The sequence below is a fragment of the Mesoplodon mirus genome, assembly GCF_964341445.2.
Source record: "Mesoplodon mirus genome assembly, chromosome: 3".
In the NCBI taxonomy this organism is placed as follows: Eukaryota; Metazoa; Chordata; class Mammalia; order Artiodactyla; family Ziphiidae; genus Mesoplodon; species Mesoplodon mirus.
The window spans coordinates 54,060,978-54,083,936 of NC_138978.1; the positions used below are offsets into that span (position 1 = coordinate 54,060,978).

Consider the following 22,959-nt stretch of genomic DNA (forward strand, 5'->3'; position numbering starts at 1 on the left):
CCATCTTGGACTTCTTTTTGTCCTTTGAATGTGCCACATTATCTTGACTTAGGGCCTTCAAATGTGCATTTCCTTTAGCCTGGCACCCTCTTCATCACCTTCTTTACCTGTCCAACTCCTCTTTAGCCTTCAGATAGTTCCCTAAGCCCCCAGACTAGTTTTGTCTCCCTCTGGCACTCTCTTATAGCACCTGTGTTTTTCTAATAGACTCTAAACTCCATAAGGTCAAGGATCAGAGCTGTCTGGTTCACTGACGTATCCACAGTGCCTAGCACAACACGTGGCACACAATAGGTACTCAATAACTAGTTGTTGAACAATAAAATATTATCTGATTCAAACTTCCCATTTTGGAGACGAGGAAACTAGGATCTAGAGAAAGGAAGCAACTCATTCAAAATTGCAGAGCCTAGACTCAGATTTGTACAGGACCAGAGCCTCCTGATTTCCAGATCAGTTTTCTTTCCAGTACATCATGTGCCTTGTCAATAACTTAGTAACCAGAGGGAAGCAGACTGAATTCCCTATGTCTTGTGAAAGCCAGAGCAAGCTCATCTTCATAAACACAGCTGACATAGGTGTTGTTTTCTTTGTTTGTTTTATATAAAAGGCCTAGAAGTCCAACCCAGAAATAAACTCCACATTTCTAAACCTACAGGCTCCTACAACTTTTATTCCCTACAGCCCCTGTTCTGCTCATTTTTCATCTTCCTTCCCTCCATTAACCAGAAGCATCAGCTGGCATCCAATGTTGAATGGTTCCTTCATTCCATGCTCCTTATCACTCCCCTGCCCAGGCAGCATGTTACATGTAGCAGAAGATTAGGAAGTGCTGTCTTTAAATAGCAGCACTTGAGAAAACATTACAATATCCTGTGTAATCCTGGGGTGCTGATGGGTATAATAATTATAAAAATAAAAATAACAAATTTTTAAGCTATTACTTGTGCCAGGCACTAAATTAGATGGTTTGCATGCCTTTTAGCTTTCTAACTCTATGAGTAATTATTTCTGTTTTTCTATTTTACAGATGAGTAAACTGAGGCATAAAGAAGTTATTAAATTGCCTAAGCCATTCAGTTAGAAGAGCCAAGGTGCTGATCTAGGCAGTCCAGAGCCCATGATCTTAACCATGTGACATCTGACAATAAAAAACAGGTTGACCTGACAGTTAGGAAATACTAAAAAGTACAACTAAGGGAGATCCCAAAGTTGCTTTATACAGATATCCTACCCCTGATTTATTCATTCATTCATTCAATCATTCATTAATTCATTGATCCATCTACTCATTCGTTCTTTCATTCTCTCAACACTATTTATTGAAAAGTCACATTGTATCAATTGCTGGGAATACTGATTAAAATTAATGACCTCTATCCTCTGAGCTCTCACCGTCTAGTGAAAGTGGCATATAAGTAAACAGACATTTATCCTACTGTGTGCTAAGTGCTAAGATAGAGGGAAACCAGGGAGCTTTTTGGGAACACAAAAAAAGATTATAAACCAACTTAAAAGGACACTGCGATGATTTATCCTGGACTTGCCTTCCATGCTTTCCCCTCACTCTGTCTGACCTCTGCTCCCTCCTTCCTTCCCAGTTTCCCGCCAGCCTTTCTCATGCTTTTGGTGCTTTGGTGCCATCTTTGGCCTCACCAACTCCTGGTTTCAGACTCAACCTCTCTGCTTGTCCTTTTTCCTCCTGATGTTGGTTCGAAATGCATTCTGGCTTAGCCAAAGGCTCTTCTGCACCATAAACAAGTCTGAGGCTGGCCCCAAAGGCTAGACCAGTGTGTGCATGCCCTACTTCTAATGTGGCTCTAGTCTAGGAGAGTTGGAGATCCAAAACAGGGAGCTTTAAGGAGTATGGAGGGCAGGATAGATGGATAGATACCCTGTGTCTTAGATAATTTGTTTATTTATCAGCCTAAACAAAGAGAAATTGATTAGTGACTACCCAACATCCCTTGAAGCTCAGTCATTATGTCCTGCATGTCCCACACCACATTTTCATTACCCTGTAATATATTGGTCTCTGTGCAGTAGTGGAATCTTTGGTTTTGCATCAGAGTAAAATAAAATAAACCCATCACACTTGGAACGTAAGGAAATGTTAATACCATCACATTTTTATTCTTTGCTGCCAATTATGGTTCCTGATCTGTTGGCCAAAGAATCTTCCCAATACAAAATTAACGTTGAAGCAGGAAATGTAAGTTTCCAAGGTGTTCAGACCCTGAGAGCTTTCAAGATGTTGTGTTTTCTCGAGTTGCAGTCTCCTGTTGGCCCACTCCATCCTCAACAAAGTTTCTCCCCTGCAGTCATAAATGAAGCATATCCTGGCTAAAGAATTTTGTGGATTAGAGGCACCAGTTGAATTTGGCAACTAAAAGAGAATTAGTGGTGATTCCTGTTGATCGATGTGTTTGATGTAATAGATGAGGGACTCACCCCTATATATGGAAGAAATCAGAGTCAGAAGAGGTATATGGATTGAAAGAAAAAGAAGGGATTGAGATTCTAGAAATAACCATGAGGTGGAGGGGACATTTGATAGGAATGATGGGGCAAGCGAGAGAATTGGATTAATGGCAACTGAAGTCAGAAAGTGGCAATTAGAATATTGGAAACACTTTGAAAACATAAGACTCAAGCATTGGATGGGTCTTGTAAACAGATGCTGAAGTCTTACATGATGATGACAAACCTCCAGATGGAAAGGGAGACTCAGATCTAAGCCTTAGCCTCATTTCACAGCAGCAAGAGGCTGATGATGACAGCACTGAGATGCAGGGGAGCTGAGTATGATGATATCTCTATCATTAGGTGGCATAAACTTCAGAGTGAGTTTTTGTGCTTGCAGATGGAGGAGTAATCATCTGGAAATGATAAAATAAGGAGGCATGACAATATTGACACCCACCACCTTCCCCACCAACCTGAAACATATACCCAAGTAATACATGTTAACTCTTACTGTTACTGAAGTTACTGGGAAAATAAGCCTTGTTTCAGCTGATGGGTAAATAGTAGTAGTAGTAGTAACGACAACTGTAGTTTCAACCATTTATTCCATAACAGTAGACCTATAAAATAGGTGCTAAGATTCCCATTTGTAAAACTGAGACTCAAGAGTGTTCAGTGGCAGAGCTAGGACTTGAATTATGGTCTCTGTAGCACCAAAGCCTTTGTCCCACAGTGAATGGCTAAGAATAGAATTCCAAAGCTGTGTGTCTCCGCATCTTTCAACCGGGGATATGAATTAGGTAAAGTGTTCAGTACAATACTGGGCCGTAGTAAGTGCTCAATAACTGTTAGCTGCCATTATTATTATTGTTGCTGTGTTATTGTTATTAGTACTATTTTTATAGCTCACTGCATTACCTTATATTCTCAGCCAGAAATATTAGTAGGACCATTTCTTTTTCAGTCAATAACAGATTATTAGATGGGTGATAGCTTGCAGGGTTTTTTTTTTTTTTTTTGAGGTACGCGGGCCTCTCACTGATGCGGCCTCTCCCGTTGCGGAGCACAGGCTCCGGACACGCAGGCTCAGCGGCCATGGCTCACGGGCCCAGCCGCTCCGCGGCACGTGGGATCTTCCCCGACCGGGGCACGAACCCGTGTCCCATGCATCGGCAGGCGGACTCTCAACCACTGCGCCACCAGGGAAGCCCCTAGCTTGCAGTTTTGAAGTCTGTAATCTAATGCTTTTAGTAAGAAGCTTGATATTTTGGCTTTGAGAAAACCCCATAAGAGCCAAGTCAAACTCATGTAAGTAAGATGAATTGTCGTTCAACTATTCATTTTAGGACCCAACCCCTTAGCAGTCAGGCCATGTATTAGGACCACACTTCAAAATATCACAGTGGTAGGTAGCCTTACCTATTGTGGAACCTCTCCCCTCTGCCATGCTTGCATGACTGACTTGAAATGAAGCTGTACCTTGCTGGAGAAACATGGTGGGTATATTCCCTCTTAGAGTGAAACTAGTTTAACAAAAAAAAAAAAACCCTAATAAAATGTACCATTAGGGGTAACTGGTTCATTTGTCAACTGAGAGTTAATCAAAAAAAGACATGTACATGGAACCAACAGATTGCAGAGCTGGCAAAGACTTCAGAAATAATCTAATCCAACCCCTTTATTTTGCTGATAAGGAAAGTGAGTCCCAGGAAGGGGAAGGGTCTTACTCAAGGTCATACAGCTGGCAGTAATTTTGTTTGCTTCAAAAATTAATATGAACAATCTTTCCATACATCCCTGAATCCATCTTCCTGCCTTTGTAAGCACAATGTCATGACTATAATTGAATTTATCTTTGATGGTGGAGAAAGCAAGCTTTCAGGGTTTTACAGGGCCCTAAAGTCATCAGAGCAAGATAAATTGTCATGAACTGATGCTGAAGATCTGCCTATTGGCTGTAAGCTCCTCAAGGATTAGGCCTGGTCTTATTCATGAGTTAAAGCAAGTTTCAAATCCTAGCTAAGCCATTTACTAGCTTAGGAAAGTCACTTAACCTCTCTGAGCCTCTGTTTCCTCATTATAAATTTAGATAATAAGACCTTCGTTACAGAATGTTTGTTAGCATCAAATGAGGCAAGATATAGATACACAGTGCCTCACCAAAATAGACATTTAATAAGTGTACACTTTCAACTAACCTTTAGCTAATGTCCTGCTAAAAGCTACGGACACATCAATGAATAAGAAAGCCAAGGACCCTGATTTCACAGAGCTTAGGTTCATGAGGGAGGAGTGGAGGTAAGAGCCAAAGGAAGAAGTAGACAGTAACCAAGGATGCAGGTAAATTACTATAATTTCAGGCCATGCTAAGTGCTGTGAAGGGTTATGAAGACAAGAAAATAGGATCATGTGGTAGAGGGTGTTCAGGAGAAGTAGACTGTTTCAGCCAAGAGTGGCCCAAGTCGGTCTCTTTGAGATTATGTTTGAAGACGACCTAAGTCATATGAAAAAGCCAGGCAGTCTAAGATCCAGAAGCGCACTCCTGAAAGAGGCAGGAAGGCCCCCAGCAGGGGCAAACTTGCCACGTTCAGTCAACAGCAGCATAGCCGTTGCGTCTGCAGCACAGCCAGCACAGTGAGCCAGACCTGAGGTGAGGTTGGAGACACCCACCCAAGGTCGACCTTGCAGTTCTAGGCCATCTCACGAAATTTGAAGTTCCTTCAGAAAGCATCCATGGCAGCTTTCAGGAGTGAGGAGAGCTATGATATAACAAACAGTAAATATTTGACCTCTGTCCTTGACCTGGCACACAGCTTCTAAACCCCTGGGAATCTGGAGTGAAGAGTGTCTTTTGTATACTAATGAGATGACTGGGGACCCCTAGATAACCATCAACACAGGGGTTGGTCACCAGCAAGACCAAGGCATGATCAGAGGGTTGGAACTTTGAGCCTCACTTCCTGACCTCCAAGTAGGGGAGGGGGCTGGAGATTCAGCTAATCACCAATGGCTAATGATTTACTTAATTGTACCTATGTACATGAAACCTCCATGAAAACCCCTAAACAACAAGGTTTGGAGAGCTTCACGTGGTGTGCCCCAGAAAGCATGGAAGCTCTGCCCACCTTCCGCCCACCTCCATTATACCTTGCCCTATGCATCTCTTCCATTTGGCTGTTCCAGAGTTGTATCCTTTATAATAAACTGGGCATGGCACGTGAACCACTTTCCTGAGTTCTGTGAGCCATTCTAGCAAACCTGAGGTGGAAGGGAAGGTCATGGGAACCCCCAGTTTATAGCTGGTCAGTCAGAAGTACAGGAGGCCCAGTGACTTGGAAGTGGCATCTGAAGTGGGGGCAGTCTTGTAGGACTGAGCCCTTCACCTCAAGTGACACTAACTCCAAGTAGTTAGTGTCAGAATTGAACTGAATTGTAGGACACCACTTGGTGTCTGCAGAGTTGGAGAATTGATTGGTGTGAGGAACCCACATAGTTGGTGTCAGAAATATTGTGAGTAAAAATAGTTCAGAGAAACAAAATCTAATTTACTTCATTCGATGATCCATGCAACAATTTTTTTTTGTTTGTTTGGCTGTGCCGTGTGGCAGGTGGGATCTTAGTTCCCCAACCAGGGATCGAACCTGTGCTCCCTGCATCGGGAGTGCAAAGTCTTAACCACTGGGCCACCAGAGAAGTCCCATCCAACAAATACTTATAGATCACCTTTTCTGGCCAGGCACAGTTCTTAGTGCAATGAATGAATCAAATAAAAACCCCTGGCCACATGGAGCTTGCATGCTAATGGTATAATAAATATGTAAAGTTTATGGAGCATTTACTAAGTGCTGCACTATTCTAAGTGCTTTGCCTGAAATAACTCACATGGTCCTCAAAACAGTCCTACTAGAGGCATACTGTTCTTATCCCCATTTTTAGGTGAGGAAACAGGCATAAAGAAGTTAACTCATTTGTCCATGATAATGCAGCAAGTGGTAAAGCCTGACTTCAAACTCTGGCAGTTCGTGATCGTCAGAGTGTCTTTCTGAAAAATCACTCTGACTGGTCCTCACTGTTGTTAGGGTGCCAGTTATGATGTTGGTCAGAGATTGGGATACTTGAATTTTCAACAAAGCTGTGAGTAGATACTATTATTTCCACTTTATAGATGGGAACACTGAAGCTTAGTTCACACATCTGGTAAGTAGCAGAGCCCAGGTATGATCCCAAGCCTATTTATCTCTACAACCTTACACCTTTCCACTAGCATCTCCATTTCCTGCAAAATTGGAGAGCGCCACGCCCCTACCCCTCCTTTATGATCAAGAGACTAATCCAAGGTGTATTTTAGAGTGAATACTGGAGAAATAGTCGTTTGAAAATTTTTATTTCCATTTTGTAGGCATTCTATAATGGAAAATAAAATATAAATATACCAACACATACTTATAACATACACAGTGTTTTTTCTTTTACATTCTTTTAAATTGAGATACAGTGTACATAAAGTGAAATTCACAGATCTTAAGTGTACAGTTTGATGAAGTCTGATAAATGTGTACACCCATGTAATCAACACCCTAATAAATAAGATATATATATGTGTGTGGATGTGGATGCGTAGGTAGGTACATAGATTGATACCATGTATTTAAAATTAAAAATGAGGTGTGAGTCTTCATGTCATGATTAGTGATGAAGACCCACCCCACTCTTTCCTTTCTCTAACCACTTCCTGCTTCTCAATTGACATTTTTATCATGGAGGTTACACAGAATACCAGGTGCAGGTCAAACGATGACTGTGTCAAAAGAAAAACAGAACAAAACAAAACAAATAGCAGAACAACTAGCCATTTCTTAATGCTTGTTGGAGGAAAATCACATTGCTATACTTTGTTTTTCTACGGAGGGATCATGTGCCTCAGCCCACACATTAACATGTGAACTTGTTGTTCCAGTAAAATGAGTCAGAGCTCCTCAAGAAGGCATATTGATGTATTTCAGAACTATGTGTCAGCATCTCTGAAAAAAGGTACAGTGTACTGTATTGGTGTGTCTCACACACGCACACACACTCATTCTCACCCAAGGAGATGGCACAGCTAATAAGCAGCAGAAGTGTGATTTGAATACAAGCCCGGGGAACGCAAGCATCAGGCTTTTTGCATTGCAGAGAGGACAGGAGTGTTGGGTCTGAGTGTAGGGTTAAGCAAAGGCCTGGAATCGGAATTCTGGCTTTACTGCATATTCGCTTTCTGACCTTGGGCAAATTCCTCATACTCTGTTCACTTCTTGGTTGAGGAAGTGGGGATAGATGATGATATCTGTGTCATGAAGTCGTTTTGAGAATTTAAAGGGTCATGTACATAAAGCAGTTCATACAGTGCACAGCACAGAGTAAGAACCTGCAAAATGTTGGCTAAACCAGTAACCTAGCAACGGCCATGGAAGTTGGTTGCTGGGTCAATGGATGCCTTGTTTTTTGGATCATGTACTCCATCAGTTAAAAAATTTTTGAGCTTACATGCTAAATACATGCAAACTTATTTACGATAAAACATATGCATATTCCACTGTGCTTGTAGATTATTTACGCTATAAAACAGCTGAAATATAGCTGAAATAAAATGTTATTTTATAGTGAGGTCATCATACTAACATTATGCAGTATCTAAAGTTACACTGTTTATGGCCAGGTGAGTTTTTAATGATTTTTTTAAATGATTATTGATGATTTCTAAACGATTTTGAATATGTCTCTGTATTTATATCTCAAACAGTATTCTTTATTTTTCTTCTTTTTAATTGACATATAGTTGCTTTATTATATTAGTTTCAAGTGTACAGCATAGTGATTCAGTATTTTTACAGATTATACTCCATTAAAAGTTATTACAGGGCCTCCCTGGTGGCGCAGTGGTTGAGAGTCCGCCTGCCGATGCAGGGGATACGGGTTCGTGCCCCGGTCTGGGAGGATCCCATATGCCGCGGAGTGGCTGGGCCCGTGAGCCATGGCCGCTGGGCCTGCGCATCCGGAGCCTGTGCTCCGCAACGGGAGAGGCCACAACAGTGAGAGGCCCGCATACTGCAAAAAAAAAAAAAAAAAAAAAAAAAGTTATTACAAGATAATAGCTGTGCTTCCCTGTGCTGTACAATACATGCTTGTTGCTTATCTATTTTATATATGGTAGTTTATTTCTCTTAATCGCCTACCCCCATCTTGCCCATCCTCCCTTCCCTCTCCCCACTTGTACTCACTAGTTTGTTCTCTGTATCTGTGAGTCTGTCTCTGTTTTTCATATACATTCATTTGTATTATTTTTTAGATTCCACATATAAGTGATATCATAGAGTATTTGTCTTTCTCTATCTGACTTATTTCACTAAGCATAATATTCTCTAGGTCCATCTACATTGCTGCAAATGGCACAATTGCATTCTTTTTTTATGGCTGAGTAATATTCCAGTGTGTGTGTCTATGTGTGTGTGTGTGTGTGTGTGTGTGTGTATGAAACATCTTCTTTATCCATTCATCTGATGATGGACAACAAACAGTATTCTTGATAATTTTGATTTTTTTCCCAATTCTCGTCTTATCTGACTAGATCTTCATTGTTTTTACCTTATAATACGAAGAACTAGCACCAAGTTAGTAAAAGTATCATCATTTTTTTGTTTCCTTGAATCTGAATTATCACCATTGCCTTTAATCCATTGGTTGAATCTTTCTCAGCTGCTTGCCCATTTTGTGAGGGTTTATTTAAATAAAATTAGATAATACCTAGAAACCTACCAACCTGGAACATGTAAATGATGATATGTAGCAAAGCCCTGGAAGCTGGGGACATAGAATGGAGTGGCACGCTGTCATCCCTGGTGTTGTAGAGCTCTCACCCTTCCCTTAGGACACCTCACGCATCTTACTCACTCATGACTGTCTGATGTGTGGACCAACTGATGGATCTGGTGACAATCTGCATATTAAACTTGAATTAATTTCTTTAGACTAAAAGTCATATAAATGGCACTTCCAATATTTTCTTCTGGAATCTTAACAGATCATCTCCAGCACTCCTTGGAGCACATGTATGCCATTTTAGAAACACCGTTAGATGATCTTCCATCGCCTCTGTCGTGAAAGTCATCACCCTTTCCATTCAGCAGCTCAGCAAACATTAACCAAGCAGCTGTTAAGTGCTAGGACCGTGTTAGGCATGAGACCCTCAGTAACATGGTTCCTACCTTCAGGGAGTTCACAGTATAGGTCCCACCAGGCCAGGTCCTGGTTATTCTTCCCTGTAGAAGACTCCATGACTCTGGACATGGCCAAGCTTGCAGTGAGTGCCCTTTCGTGCCTTGGTCTAGACTGCCTGCCAGCCCTCCCAAAGTCTTAAGGCCATTGTTCCCCTCCCACTGGGTGGGAGAGAAGGTATCAGATCACCTGCTCCCCAAATTGCAACATTCCTGTGTCTGCCACTCGTGGAATCCCCATCTTCTCCACGGGTGAAGAGCTCCTTTCTTTCTTGAACCTGACTTCCCTGGGTACCTCACCCAGTGTAGCCTAAAACCCTTTGGTGGCTCCCAAGCCAGGCCGTTAACACGTGAGAACTGGGAGTTCCCTGTGCCCACACAGGCCTGGTGTCTGCCAGTGCTGCTCCCAGGGAAGTGGTGAGCAGCGTGTGCGGACTGGTATCTCGGCCTTGACACAGCAGCAAAGGGTCAAACCCCATGAATGCAGCCTTTCATGGCCTTGGTATAGGGCTCCTATTTTTTCCTACAGAAACTCTTACACTTGCTTTCAGAAGTGACAATCAAATGTGAACTTTTCATGGTTTATTTATAGCTCGGCCTTATAGAGAGAAAGAAAAGAAGTGATTAAAAGGCGATTTTACCAAATATTTTGTTTTTAAAAGCTTTCATTGTGTGGGCAAAAAGGAAAGAGAAAAGCCCCTGTCTTCGTTGTGCTGTCTAGACTCCCAAAGAGGGTAGTGTGCTACAAATCCAGATTGTCCGACTCCTGCCTGCTGACAAAAAGTATGAATTTTGAGGCCAACTTCAAATAAACCCTTTGAACAGAAATATATTGTGGGGGGTGACTATATTTAGCACATGTCAGCATTTCCATAATAAATTCATATTGTTGTGCTATGGTAATTTCCAGATTTACTGCAGCCAGTGGGTTCATGAGGTTTCAGTTTTATGTTAATTATTTGGAGAAATGGGAAAACTCAGCAGTGCTATTTCTGATGACAGCACTGATTCTCTGGGCATTCCCCATATTGTGTCAAATACCCTTAGTGAGCCCTGTGTCCCAGGAGAGAGGAGAGTGAGCACAAGTCATTTTGACTGCCTGTAGAAGCATAATTTTTTTAATATAAATTTATTTATTTTATTTTGGGCTGCATCAGGGCTTCATTGCTATGCATGGGCTTTCTCTAGTTGCGGCAAGCAGGGGCTGCTCTTTGTTGCAGTGCGCGGGCTTCTCATTGTGGTGGCTTCACTTGTTGCGGAGCACGGGCTCTAGGTGCGCGGGCTTCAGTAGTTGTGGCTCGTGGGTTCTAGAGCACAGGCTCAGTAGTTGTGGCGCATGGGCTTAGTTGCTCCGTGGCACGTGGGATCTTCCAGGACCAGGGCTTGAACTCGTGTCCCTTGCATTGGCAGGCGGATTCTTAACCACTGCGCCACCAGGGAAGCCCATAACTTTTTTTTTAGAGTGCAGTACAGTTCTATTTTCCTTCAAATGATCAAATCCCTGTATGCCACTATATAAAGTTTAGAAGACAGAAAAAACAAGTTAACAATAGAAAAGGCTATCACCCATGCTCTTGAACCTGTTAATATTTTAATATATATTATTCCATTGTTTATTATGGATGTGTAACACAGTTTCTGAGATAGAATTGAAAAACAACTGTATTTTTTTACTCTCACTGTCCCTTTACCCCCACTGTGCAGTAGAGCTAGTTTCTCTCTGCCCTGATTAAAAATTCTGTTAGTTCCATTACTTTCTTAGATAAGTAGAAAGTCACTTAGATAATACAAGTTTTAGAGTCCCTTTAAGTCATGAGACATAACCGAACTTCAAACATTAGAATACCAAGGAATATACAATAATCACCACTTCTTTTTTTTTTTTTTTTTGCGGTACGCGGGCCTCTCACTGTTGTGGCTTCTCCCGTTGTGGAGCACAGGCTCGGGACGCGCAGGCCCAGAGGCCATGGCTCACAGGCCCAGCCGCTCCGCGGCATGTGGGATCTTCCCGGACTGGGGCACGAACCTGTGTCCCCTGCATCGGCAGGCAGACTCTCAATCACTGCGCCGCCAGGGAAGCCCCACCACTTCATTTTTTATCCAAAAGTAAGACAACTCCTCACTCCTCCAGCTGGGACTTGCAAATGTGAGGAGTTGGCTGTGATCAGATTCTTCTTTTTTCCTCATTCACTTTCTCTCCAGTATATATTAGCTTTTTTCTTGTTCTTCCAAGGTGGTTGGAAGGTATAAGGGAAGAGAGCTCAGGGGTGTAGGAAAGTTCTTATCTTGATCAGCATTGTCATAAATGGACTTCATGCTAAGTTTATTAGGTGTTTACAACTAGGCTCCATTGTAGATTTTTTTTTGGAGACTTTCCACTTCTGGAAACCTCTCACTGTATCCTGTCCTTGTCCTTCTCTATTCTAGTAGATTGCTTGCTCTTTTAATTCCTAAAAAATCCAGTAGGGGACTTCCTTGGTGGCGCAGTGGTTAAGAATCCACCTGCCAATGCAGAGGACACGGGTTTGAGCCCTGGTCCAGGAAGATCCCACCTGCCGTGGAGCAGCTAAGCCCGCGTGCCACAACTACTGAGCCTGCGCTCTAGAGCCCACGAGCCACAACTACTGAGCCCACGTGCCACAACTACTGAAGCCCGTGTGCCTAGAGCCTGTGCTCCGCAACAAGAGAAGCCATCACGATGAGAAGCCTGCGCACCGCAACAAAGATTGGCCCCCGCTCGCCGCAACTAGAGAAAGCCCGCGAGCAGCAGCGAAGACCCAGTGCAGCCAAAAATAAATAAATAAATTTATATTTAAAAAAAAATCCAGTAGTTTGCCTCAAGCTTCTTTATGCAGGCTCCCTCTGCCTCATTAGGTGGCCATACTGGACAGGATCTGAGGCAACCCCAGAAGCCCTCTCACCTGTGGCCACCTTAGGTTCATGGGAAACAGTCATGCCTTTTGGAGTCTGACACGTTCTGGCAGTGCTGGCTGATCCCAGGGCAACACTCCTTCACTACTACACTGAAGCTGCCAGCCAGCACTTCTTCTCCAGACAGGAGCCACACTCAACCCACCATGTCTCACACCCTCAGGGATACACGTCCAGATCCCTGTGGCGTCAGTGAAGCCATACTTTCACCTCTCCCCTAGAAGGCCTGATGCTCAGTCAACACACAGCTGTCTCCTAAAAAATCCATCTTTTCCTGACCTTGCACATGGATGAAAGGTTTGAGTTGATTTATGGGTCCTCAACTACCCTTTTTTTCAAATTCTTCAGGGTGGTCTGTTTCTAGCTCACTTTGGTATCTCATATCTGTCAACTTTAGATCTCAGACAAAACTTCCATTTTAGCATTCTTTCACGTGTACGGTCCTTAAGTTCATTTATCCCGTAGACAATTCGCTGAGCGCATATGATACACCAGATGCTGAGCTTAGCAGTAGAAACAATTATAACAGTTAGGGCCTTAAGAAGCAGGAGTCTAGTTGGGGCAGCTGATGTGCTAACAAAGAATTGTGGTGCCGTATCATAAATGCTGTGATAGATGGAAGCACAAGTTGCTGGGGGAGCAAGTAACTCATTCTAGGTGGGAGGCAGGCAGTGGGGATGAGTCAGGAAAAACCTTCTGTGGCATCAACACCTGAGCTAAGTTTAACATTTAACTCTGTACTTTTTTGAGAAACAAAATAACCTCTTTTTAAACCTTTGAAATTTCTATCCCGGTTATTTCTCAATAATTTATTTTAAAAATAAGCAAAGGTAACGTGAATGAAGGGAAGAAGAATTCCCTGCTCTCTGCCCTGTGTCCACACATCTGTTACAGTGGGAAGGAAAGTGACATTTATGGAGCTCCTTCTCTAATACAAGTTTCCTGGATCCCACCCATGAAGCCAGTCCTGGAATGTCGGCTCCAGTCTGAAGCCTAAGCACAACCCGAGGAGTATGCCCTAGGGAAGTTTCAAGCTTCAGAGGAGGCAGGAAGAGGCGGGGTCCTCCCTAAAATAGGCAGAGCAGAGTACCGCTATGAAGGAAGAAGCAATCCCCAAACAAGAGAACCAGTGGCAAAGTTGGCGATGGGGATGGCTGAGACCATCTCAGCAAGACATGGGGCTTACTTTAAGGGAATCAGAACTTAATTTATGAAGGAAAATGTTATGACATAGGTTGGGGTGAGCAGAGCTCTTAAAATATTCTTGTTAAGTGGAACGGCAGTGACCACACTAAGATGTTTTTGCTGTTTTGCAGAATGGCCCCAGTCTGACCTTCGTTGGTTCTTATCCTTTCACCTTGATTCCCTTTTCAATAATTTTTCATAATTTTTCAAATCTCCTCCTTAATAAGGCTACCGTTTCTTTCTGCTGTCAGTGTGCTTGCTACTCTCAGCATCTCTGATCTCCCAAACAGCACTTTTAAATCCACTGGGGGCTAGGAAACCGGATAACTAGTTCAGAATGTCCATGGCATCCTTGGGGAAGCGTCGGTAGGACATCCTTGCCAGGTTGGAAATATGTGTAAGCGATTAGCAGATGAAAAAGTATTAAGTTTCTTAATCCTTGAAGAACTATTGAAAAGAAGTTTATCTGCTTCTAACATAGTATTTGTCACACTCTATTTTGATCACAGTAAATGTCTTTTCCATTCTGCGGTGAGCTCTTTGATGAAAGGACCCACTCATGCTTCATCTCTGTATTCCATATATATTGGATGCTGTGCTTGGCACATAGAAGGGGCTCAATACATTTTATGAATATTCTAGGTAGAGATTAAGCAGCAAACAGACAAAGCTCCCAGACTGTGTAGCTTACATTCTGGTTAGAACAGGGAATGGAGAGGGAGAGAAGGAACACATAAACCAATAAGTACACGGATTGTCAAAAAGGAACTAGTGATAAATAATAAATATATTATTTATATAATTATATAATTAAATATATATGTGTGTGTGTGTGTGTGTGTGTGTATAAATAAATAAATCATAAGTAAGGTGGTAAGGATGGGCAAGGAAACACTTGGATACGTTTTGAAGGTACCCAGGGCCTTTCACATACTGTGTGGTAGTCAGCTTTTTACATTTCTTTCCTCCTCTGCTCATGTGTGAGTTTCTCCAGGGCAAAGAGTGTATCTTATGCAAATCTGTATCCCTAGCACAGTGTCTGTACATATTGAGTAATTAATATATAGAGAGAGTAAGAAGTTGTACATATGTGACCTCAGAATGACTACATCCTTTACAATAAGAGTTCAGTAGCTGTTCCTAAGACAGGACCTATTCTGAGGAGCTTTGTCATGCTGTTGCTTGCAATCTCCCCAGGTAAGTCTTTGGAATCCAAAGTTTGGGTTTACTCCATTCCCCCTAACTTTTGCATAAATTTAATAGCATTGGGAGACTGCCCAAGGAAACTTGACCTTTCCATTCATATAATGGAGCCAACACAGTCTATGGTTGATCTTGCTGCTGTTCACTCTGACCGTGTCCACCAAGACACTGCAACTTGCTGACTGCCCGCTAACCGCATTGTAAAGACAAGAAAGTCCTGAGGTCAAGTCCATTACACTCAGCCCAGAGGTCTCACATCTATATATGCACAGTTGAAGAGACTACTGGAAAAAGAACTAAAAGTGAAATGAAGAGGTCTTAAATATTCTATCTTAAAGTACAGGTGCAAAGTGGCTTCTGTTCAGTTACTGCTATTGTGAGTTAAGCAGACAACGTGCTCAGTGGCTGATTATGTTGCCTTCTCAAGCCCTTGTGTCCAGGTAATGCAAAGGGGAAATAATTCCTTCCCACCACACCCTGCAAGCCATAATAAAAGTGCTTTGCCTTCCAGGTTGTTTATGCCCTGGAGGTCTCAATAAGCAACAGTTTATTAAGCCCAGGCTGTGTGGTCATAGATGTAGTCTTTAATGTTCACTGGATTTTAATCTTATCACCAGAGAAAGTAAGTTGAAAAAAAAAATGGACTCACTGAATCTCTTAAGGGAAGTAAATTCTAATTAGAATGTTCTTGCTGGGACTTACCTGGTGGCTCAGTGGTTAAGAATCCACCTGCCAACATAGGGGACACGGGTTCAAGCCCTAGTCCGGGAAGATCCCACATGCCGCAGAGCAACTAAGCCCGTGTGCCACAACTACTGAGTCTGCGCTCTAGAGCCCGGGAACCACAACTACTGAGTCGGCATGCCACAACTAGTGAAGTCCATGCACCTAGAGCCCATGCTCCACAACAAAAGGAAGCCACCGCAGTGAGAAGCCCGCGCATCACAAGGAAGAGTAGCCCCCGGCTCGCCACAACTAGAGAAAGCCCACGCTCAGCAACGAAGACCCAATGCAGTCAAAAATAAATAAATAAATTTACTAAAATAAAAAAAGAATGTTCTTGCCTGTGACAAGCCTCGCATTGGTGTTAACTTTCCAACTTAGTTCTGAGTGTTCTGTTTTCCATTTGACAGGACGCGATGACAAGAATGAGCAAAGTTGGGAAAGTTGTGTTTCCTAGACGTGAGGATAAAAGGTAAGTTATATGTTTTCTGTGCACGGTGCTGAGGAACAAGGGCAACAGACACATGCGACGTTAGAGCCGGAATTAACCACAGGGGTCAGCAAGCCAGGCCTTTCATTTAATAGTTGATAAAACTAAGTCTCAGAGAGGTAAAGTCACTTTCAATTCCCCAAGATCACGGAGCTAGGTAGGGCCAGACCTGGAGGTCAAATCCAAACTTTTGAGCTCTCAAACCAATGTGTTTTTTCCCTAGGTCACATTAGCAGTAAATCTGGTCTCCTCTGTTCTAAAATGGGGATCTCTTATGTCTTCCACATGGTAGCATCTGTCTGTTCCTCCACCCTTTGCATCATGTGACTTTGAGGGCTACAACATGACTTTTATTTTAAATTGAAGTATAGTTAATTTACAATATCCTGTTAGTTTCAGGTATACAGCACAGTGATTTTATATATATATATTAGAGAGAGAGAGAGAGGGAGAGAGAGAGGGAGAGGTATTCTTCTTCAGATTCTCTTCCTTTATAGGTTATTATAAAATATTGAGTATAGTTCCCTATACTATACAGTACGTCAGCATAACTTTGATTAATGTTTTAACCCCAATTCACAAACACTAATTTATTGAGTGCCTGCTGTCTTCAAGGCATTATGCTCTTTGGCATCTAGGCAGGATTTAGAATGGAATAAGACAATCTTATTTATGCAGTAGATCATTTCAAGCCAAAGGGATATGTTATATAATAGAAGCATTACCAGGTGACAAAGTAACCCAAAACAGAAAAGAATTTGACCCTGTAGGAGTGAGGCAAAGCTTTTGAGAGGACGTTAAGTCTAGCTGACTTTAAATGCTTAAAAGAAGTTGTCAGGCCAAAACTGAAAAGCACTTTGTCAGTAGAGGAATAACACAGGCAAAGTTATAAAGATGGCAACAGCATCGTGTATTCAGGAAACTATCAACAACTCATAATTCTGAAATGCAAAGTATGAGATGGGAGATGGCAGGGAGTGAAATTGGGTGTTGGGGGAAACAGAGGGGGTCCTCTCATAATGAGTTTTGAGACCGTGCTAAGGACCTCAGACTTCACCCTACTGGTGAAATGGAGATACTGAACTTTAAGCAGTGGTGGGACCTGGTCAGATGCAGATATTAGAAAAATCCTCTTAGAGGATGCGTTAGAGGGCCTAAGGGTAGAAGAGACCAGATGAAAAGTTTTTCAACAATCCAGCTGAGAGAGGAAAATGACATATATTGAGTCACTGGTAGTGAGTTTAGAGATGAAGGAACAATTGCACAAGTGGCTTTTATCACTTTAGAAAAGTATTTGAGGTTAAGATGTAAAAGCAAATTCTACCTTATATAATGGACAGGCAAAGGTGCTTATCTCACCAAAGCATAATTGACATGTAACAGAGTGGAAATGTCCATGGAAAAAGCCATCCAGTATCTTTTTATTTTCTTAAAGAAAGTCTCCAAATGGAGTTGGGCTGTTAATCCTCTGAATATAAACCCCTCTCTAAATACCGGGGTGAGTGGAGCAGGCCCTTACATGGGGGAGCTCAATGCAGGAACATGGAGAGAACTGAGTTCCCCATGGCAGTGGGAGCCCTGGGCTAGCAGCAGCATCCCTCTTTTGTTGAAATTAGAAGCAGATTATTCTTCTCCATCTCTTCACTGACCCTCTGAAGACTCTTGAGGGAAGTCTGTTTTTAAGTTCTTTGAGTAGATTCCACGTGTTCTTTTGAAAAGAATCCTTGGCGGCTTGCTGTCAGCCGCTGTGAGAGAGGCGCACACGATGCTCTAGCACCATCTGCAGGCGGCCTGAAGATTTGCAAGTGGAAAGAGCCAGTTTCCTTCTGAGCTACGCTCAACATCTTGAGTCAAATCACGTTCTTGTCTGTATAGAACACTTACTTAGGTCTGTGCCACACAGACCTAAGAATGGAAGGAAACATTTATATATCATATATCTGATAAAGGATTAATACCCATATACAGAGAACTCCTAAAACTCAATAACCAAAAAGCCAACGACCTAAATCAAAAATGGGCAAAGGACTTGAATAGACATTTCTCCAAAAATGATATATGGTCAATAAGCACATGAAAAGATGCTCAACACCACTAATCATTAGGGCATTACAAATCAAGACTACAATGTGATACCAATTTATACCCATTAGTATGGCTACTGTCAAAAAAACCAGAAAATAACAAGTGTTGACAAGGATGTGGAAAAATTGGATCCCTTGCACACTGTTGGTGGGATGTAAAATGGTGCAGCCACTGTGGAAAATAATATGGTGGTACCTCAAAAGTGTAAGACAGAATTACCATATAACCCAGAAATTCCACTTCTGAGTATGTGCCCAGAAGAACTGAAATCATGGTCTCAAAGAGATATTTATGCACCCACGTTCATAGCAGCATTATTCACAGTAGCTAAAACATGGAAGCAACCCAAGTGTCCATTGACAGATGAATGGATAAAGAAAAAGTGGTATATGCATACAATAGAATATTATTCAACCTTAAAAGGGAAGGGAATTCTGAAATATGCTGCAACACGGATGAACCTTGAGGATATTATGTTAGTGAAAAGAGCCAGTCACAAAATGACAAATATTATATGATTCCACTTATATGAGGTACCTGGCATAATCAAATTCATGGAGACAGAAAATAGAATGTTGATTGCCAGGGACTAGGGAGAAGGGGAGAATGGAGAGTTATTATTTAATGGGTGGATTTTAGTTTTGCAAGACGAAAAGAGTTCTATGGGTGGATGGTGGTGACAGCTGCACAATAATATGAATGTACTTAATGTTACTGAACTGTACACTTAAAAATGGCTAAAATGGTAAATTTCATGTTATGTATATTTTACCACAATTTAAAAAATTGGAAAATAAAAAGCACAGGGAAAGAAGCACATTGGACCTCAGCTTCCCATGTATAAAAAGGGAAAAATATAGTCTCTCCATCTTTTGACATTTCAGGATAATAGAAGGATGTAAGAACAACATTAACTCACATTGTGTAAGCACTTGACAGCCCGCATAATATTTCATATTCATGTTTAAAATTCAGTCACTCTGTGACGTAGGTACTGTTATCATCCCTCTTACAGCAGGGAAACTGAGGCTCAGACCACTTAAAGAAGTTGCCCCAAATCACCTAGGCTTCTCTGCCTGGAAAGACGATGCTTTTCCCACTGTACAAAGAATAAGCCCAATGAACAAAGTTGCTGCAAAACTGTCAGTATTAAAATTAGAAATCTTCAAGTGTATGAGAAAGAGTACTGACCCAAGCTTCCTTCTAGAAGTTTCCCAAAGTCAGAAAATCCATCTCATACAGTGAAAAAATTGCTTGACGTTAGATTGTCAGAGAGTAGCATTTGAAGAAGAAAATTGCTGTCCGCAAAATCATTCTATGATTAATAAATTTGGAGGCTCATAGAGTGGGTTTTAGTATAATCTACATATAGTGAGATTGATGGTAATACTGGAATGTTAATTTTTTAAGTAGTAACCATAACTAGCATTGATATCACTTGCTATGAGTCAGGCACTGTTCTAAGTGCTTCTCAAATACTACCTCATTTAGTTCACATAACAGTTTACATTACCTCTATTGAGGTAGGTCTTGTAATTTTTCCCATTTACAAATAGGGACATTTAGGAACAAAGAGATTAAGTAAAATATCCATGGTCACACAGCTAGTAATGGGGCCTAGCTGAGATTCAAACCCAGGCCTCAGAGTCCACCTCTTAACCCTGTGTTTGACCCCATCACGGCTCTTAAGTTACCAGAATTCTTAAGGTAGAAATGCTGGGCAGTGGTGTTCCTATTAATCTGTTTAGCTCTGCATGTTACAGGTAGAAGTCCCTGTGTGCATTCAGGGTTACTCCACACTCTCTCTCCCCCAATTCCCAAGCTTGCACCAATGCTCCTTCATGAGGACTTCTTTTCAGAGCACCCCAGAACCTCCCAAGACATGCTAGACAGGGTTCATCAACCCCTTACCTCACGTCAGCTCCTCCCAGCCAAGAGGAATAAGGGCCAAGCTGCCATCTGCAAGTATAATTTGTCTTAGCTACTATTGTTCTTTTCAAGATTGTGATGCCAAGGTAGCTTCAGCTGCTCTGCCTTCTAACTCACGGCCAACACCAGTTCTAACAGGTCTTATCTGAAGACTCAGCTGGATAGTACAGGAGAAAAGGGTCCTCTGTGGGATGCCCGGAAGGCAGGGCACAGCTCCAGGAAAGGAGTCACGTTCTCATGGGGTTTTACTCCCAGATAAAGGAGTCTGCAAAAGAAATGAAAGTGTGGAACGTGCAAAGGGTGATTAAAATGTTCAGTTTCGTCCCTGGTCAGGCTGTGACATTAAACCAGTCACTAAACTGGTGGGGGGGTGGTCAGGTAATCATATATGAAATACTTATTGAAGCTGGGAATGTGAAAGGCCCTGTGTCAAGCCTGGCACTTCCACTGTGTTATAGTGGAGGCTTTGAAGTCAGATAGCCCTGAGCTTGAATTCCAGCTCTGCCGAGTTTTAGCAATACAAGTTTAGATTTGCCTCTTTGAGCAAATCTCACCTCTAAAACCTTTACCTCTAAAATGGAGATGTAGGTTCACCCATGGAGGTTAAAGATAGTGAGTGTGAAACATGTGGCTCAGGATGCTGTCAGCATCCAAAAAATGGGAAGTGTCTGCAAAACTGTAACACATAACATTTCTGTTCTTCTAAATGTCAGGGGAAGCAGCATAACAGTCTTGCTTGAGATCATCCAACATATTTATTTTTCTCCTGCAGATATTATGACAAGAAATATCAAGTATTCCTAAAGCTGGTTGAACACCAGAAGGAGTATGCATCCATCATGAAAGGGGACTGAACTGAGCTTGCACGGGCGGATGCCAGGTTTCATGTCATTGCATCAGGGGCCTCTGTCATTTCACCTTATATTTAAGACCCTTAGGTATCATTTCATAATTTCTGTATTTTCTTTTTAATAAAGAAAACTGAGACGTGTGCAACCAGAACTAGAGTCTTCCATTTCACAATACCACCTTTATTTACTTGGTAGTTTCCACAGGCACCATCATGGAGATAGAAACTTCACCAAGAGTCATAGGATCTCCTATGGGACTAGAACTTGGGGATTATTCAATCCAGGAGAAACTGTCCTTGGTAATTGATTCAATGTCAGCCACTAAAGACTTACTTCAGGTAGGACATCTAATGTTTATTCTATAGGTGGCTAAAAACTTATTAACTTTTTATTTGGAAATAATTTCAAACTTACAGAAAAACTGCAAGAATAGGAATAATACAGGGAACACCCATGTACCTAACTTTTACCTTTGAATAGTTATCCCATCTGCTTTCTCATTTATATGTTCTCTCTATATGTGTGTGTGTGTATATATGTATATTTGTATACATATGAATACATATATACACACAAATTTTTATGAATCACTTGAGAGTAAATTTCAGTAGACTTAATATTTATATAGCACTTTTATTTAATCTATTCATATTCCAGTTTTGTCAATAATTCAATAATGTCTTTTATGGCATTTTTCTCTCCTGAGTAGGATCCAGTTTAGACTCAGATACTGCATTTAACTGCAGAATAGTCATCTTGCAAACATCATTTTCAGATAGGTGCAGGCAGGGATCATCAATGGATCCAGGAGGAAATTTTTTTCTTTTTTAACATCTTTATTGGGGTATAATTGCTGTACAATGGTGTGTTAGTTTCTGCTGTATAACAAAGTGAATCTGCTATACATATACATATATCCCCATATCTCCTCTTGTGTCTCCCTCCCACCCTCCCTATCCTACCCCTCTAGGTGGTCACAAAGCACCGAGCTGATCTCCCTGTGCCATGTGGTTGCTTCCCACTAGCTATCTATTTTACATTTGGTAGTGTATATATGTCCATGCCACTCTCTCACTTCGTCCCAGCTTACCCTTCCCCCTCCCCGTGTCCTCAAGTCCATTCCCTACATCTGCGTCTTTATTCCTGTCCTGCCCCTAGGTTCTTCAGAACCATTTTTTTTTTTTTTTTTTTAGATTCCATATGTATGTGTTAACATATGGTATTTGTTTTTCTCTTTCTGACTTACTTCACTCTGTATGACAGACTCTAGGTCCATCCACCTCACTACAAATAACTCAATTTCGTTTCTTTTTATGGCTGAGTATTATTCGATTGTATATATGTGCCACGTCTTCTTTGTCCATTCATCTGTTGATGGACACTTAGGTTGCTTCCATGTCCTGGCTATTGTAAATAGAGCTGCAGTGAACATTGTGGTACATGACTTTTTGAATTATGGTTTTCTCGGGGTTTATGCCCAGTAATGGGATTGCTGGGCCATATGATAGTTCTATTTTTAGTTTTTTAAGGAACCTCCATACTGTTCTCCAGGAGAAAATTTTGATGAGTAACAGGATATATGCATGGTCTTAAAATGTCTCCTCACAGATTGTTTATCAGTTACAAAAAGAAAAAGAATGTTAACCATACAGGGAAGAAATAGGACATCATCTTGATTGGGTGATCAAAATTAACTTCAGATGGGTAAACAGACATCATGGGCCTCCAGATGTGATAGCCTGGAAAGGACACAACATCATCCTGGCTGGGAATGCATAGCCTCGATCTAACCATAAGGAAACATAAGACAAAACCCAAATTGGGCAGCATTCTGTTTTTTAATGGA

At 41.7% G+C, this 22,959-nt stretch overlaps 1 protein-coding gene across 10 annotated transcripts in view; it reads left to right on the top strand.

The window, feature by feature from the left end:
* The window catches only part of FGGY (FGGY carbohydrate kinase domain containing), a 422,773-nt gene extending 401,223 nt beyond the window's left edge, over positions 1-21,550 (top strand). For 8 of the 10 annotated variants that reach the window (XM_082612667.1, XM_082612663.1, XM_082612670.1 and 5 more), the window contains 2 exons: positions 16,169-16,230; positions 21,035-21,278. In XM_082612667.1, the coding sequence (XP_082468793.1) occupies positions 16,169-16,215 (47 nt within the window). In that variant the 3' untranslated portion in view covers positions 16,216-16,230; positions 21,035-21,278. Of the gene's footprint in view, positions 1-2,863; positions 2,903-16,168; positions 16,231-21,034; positions 21,279-21,308 lie in introns of those variants that run through there. The other 2 variants (XR_014293288.1, XM_082612669.1) reach the window with 2 other exon arrangements.
* The last annotated feature ends 1,409 nt before the right edge of the window (positions 21,551-22,959 follow it).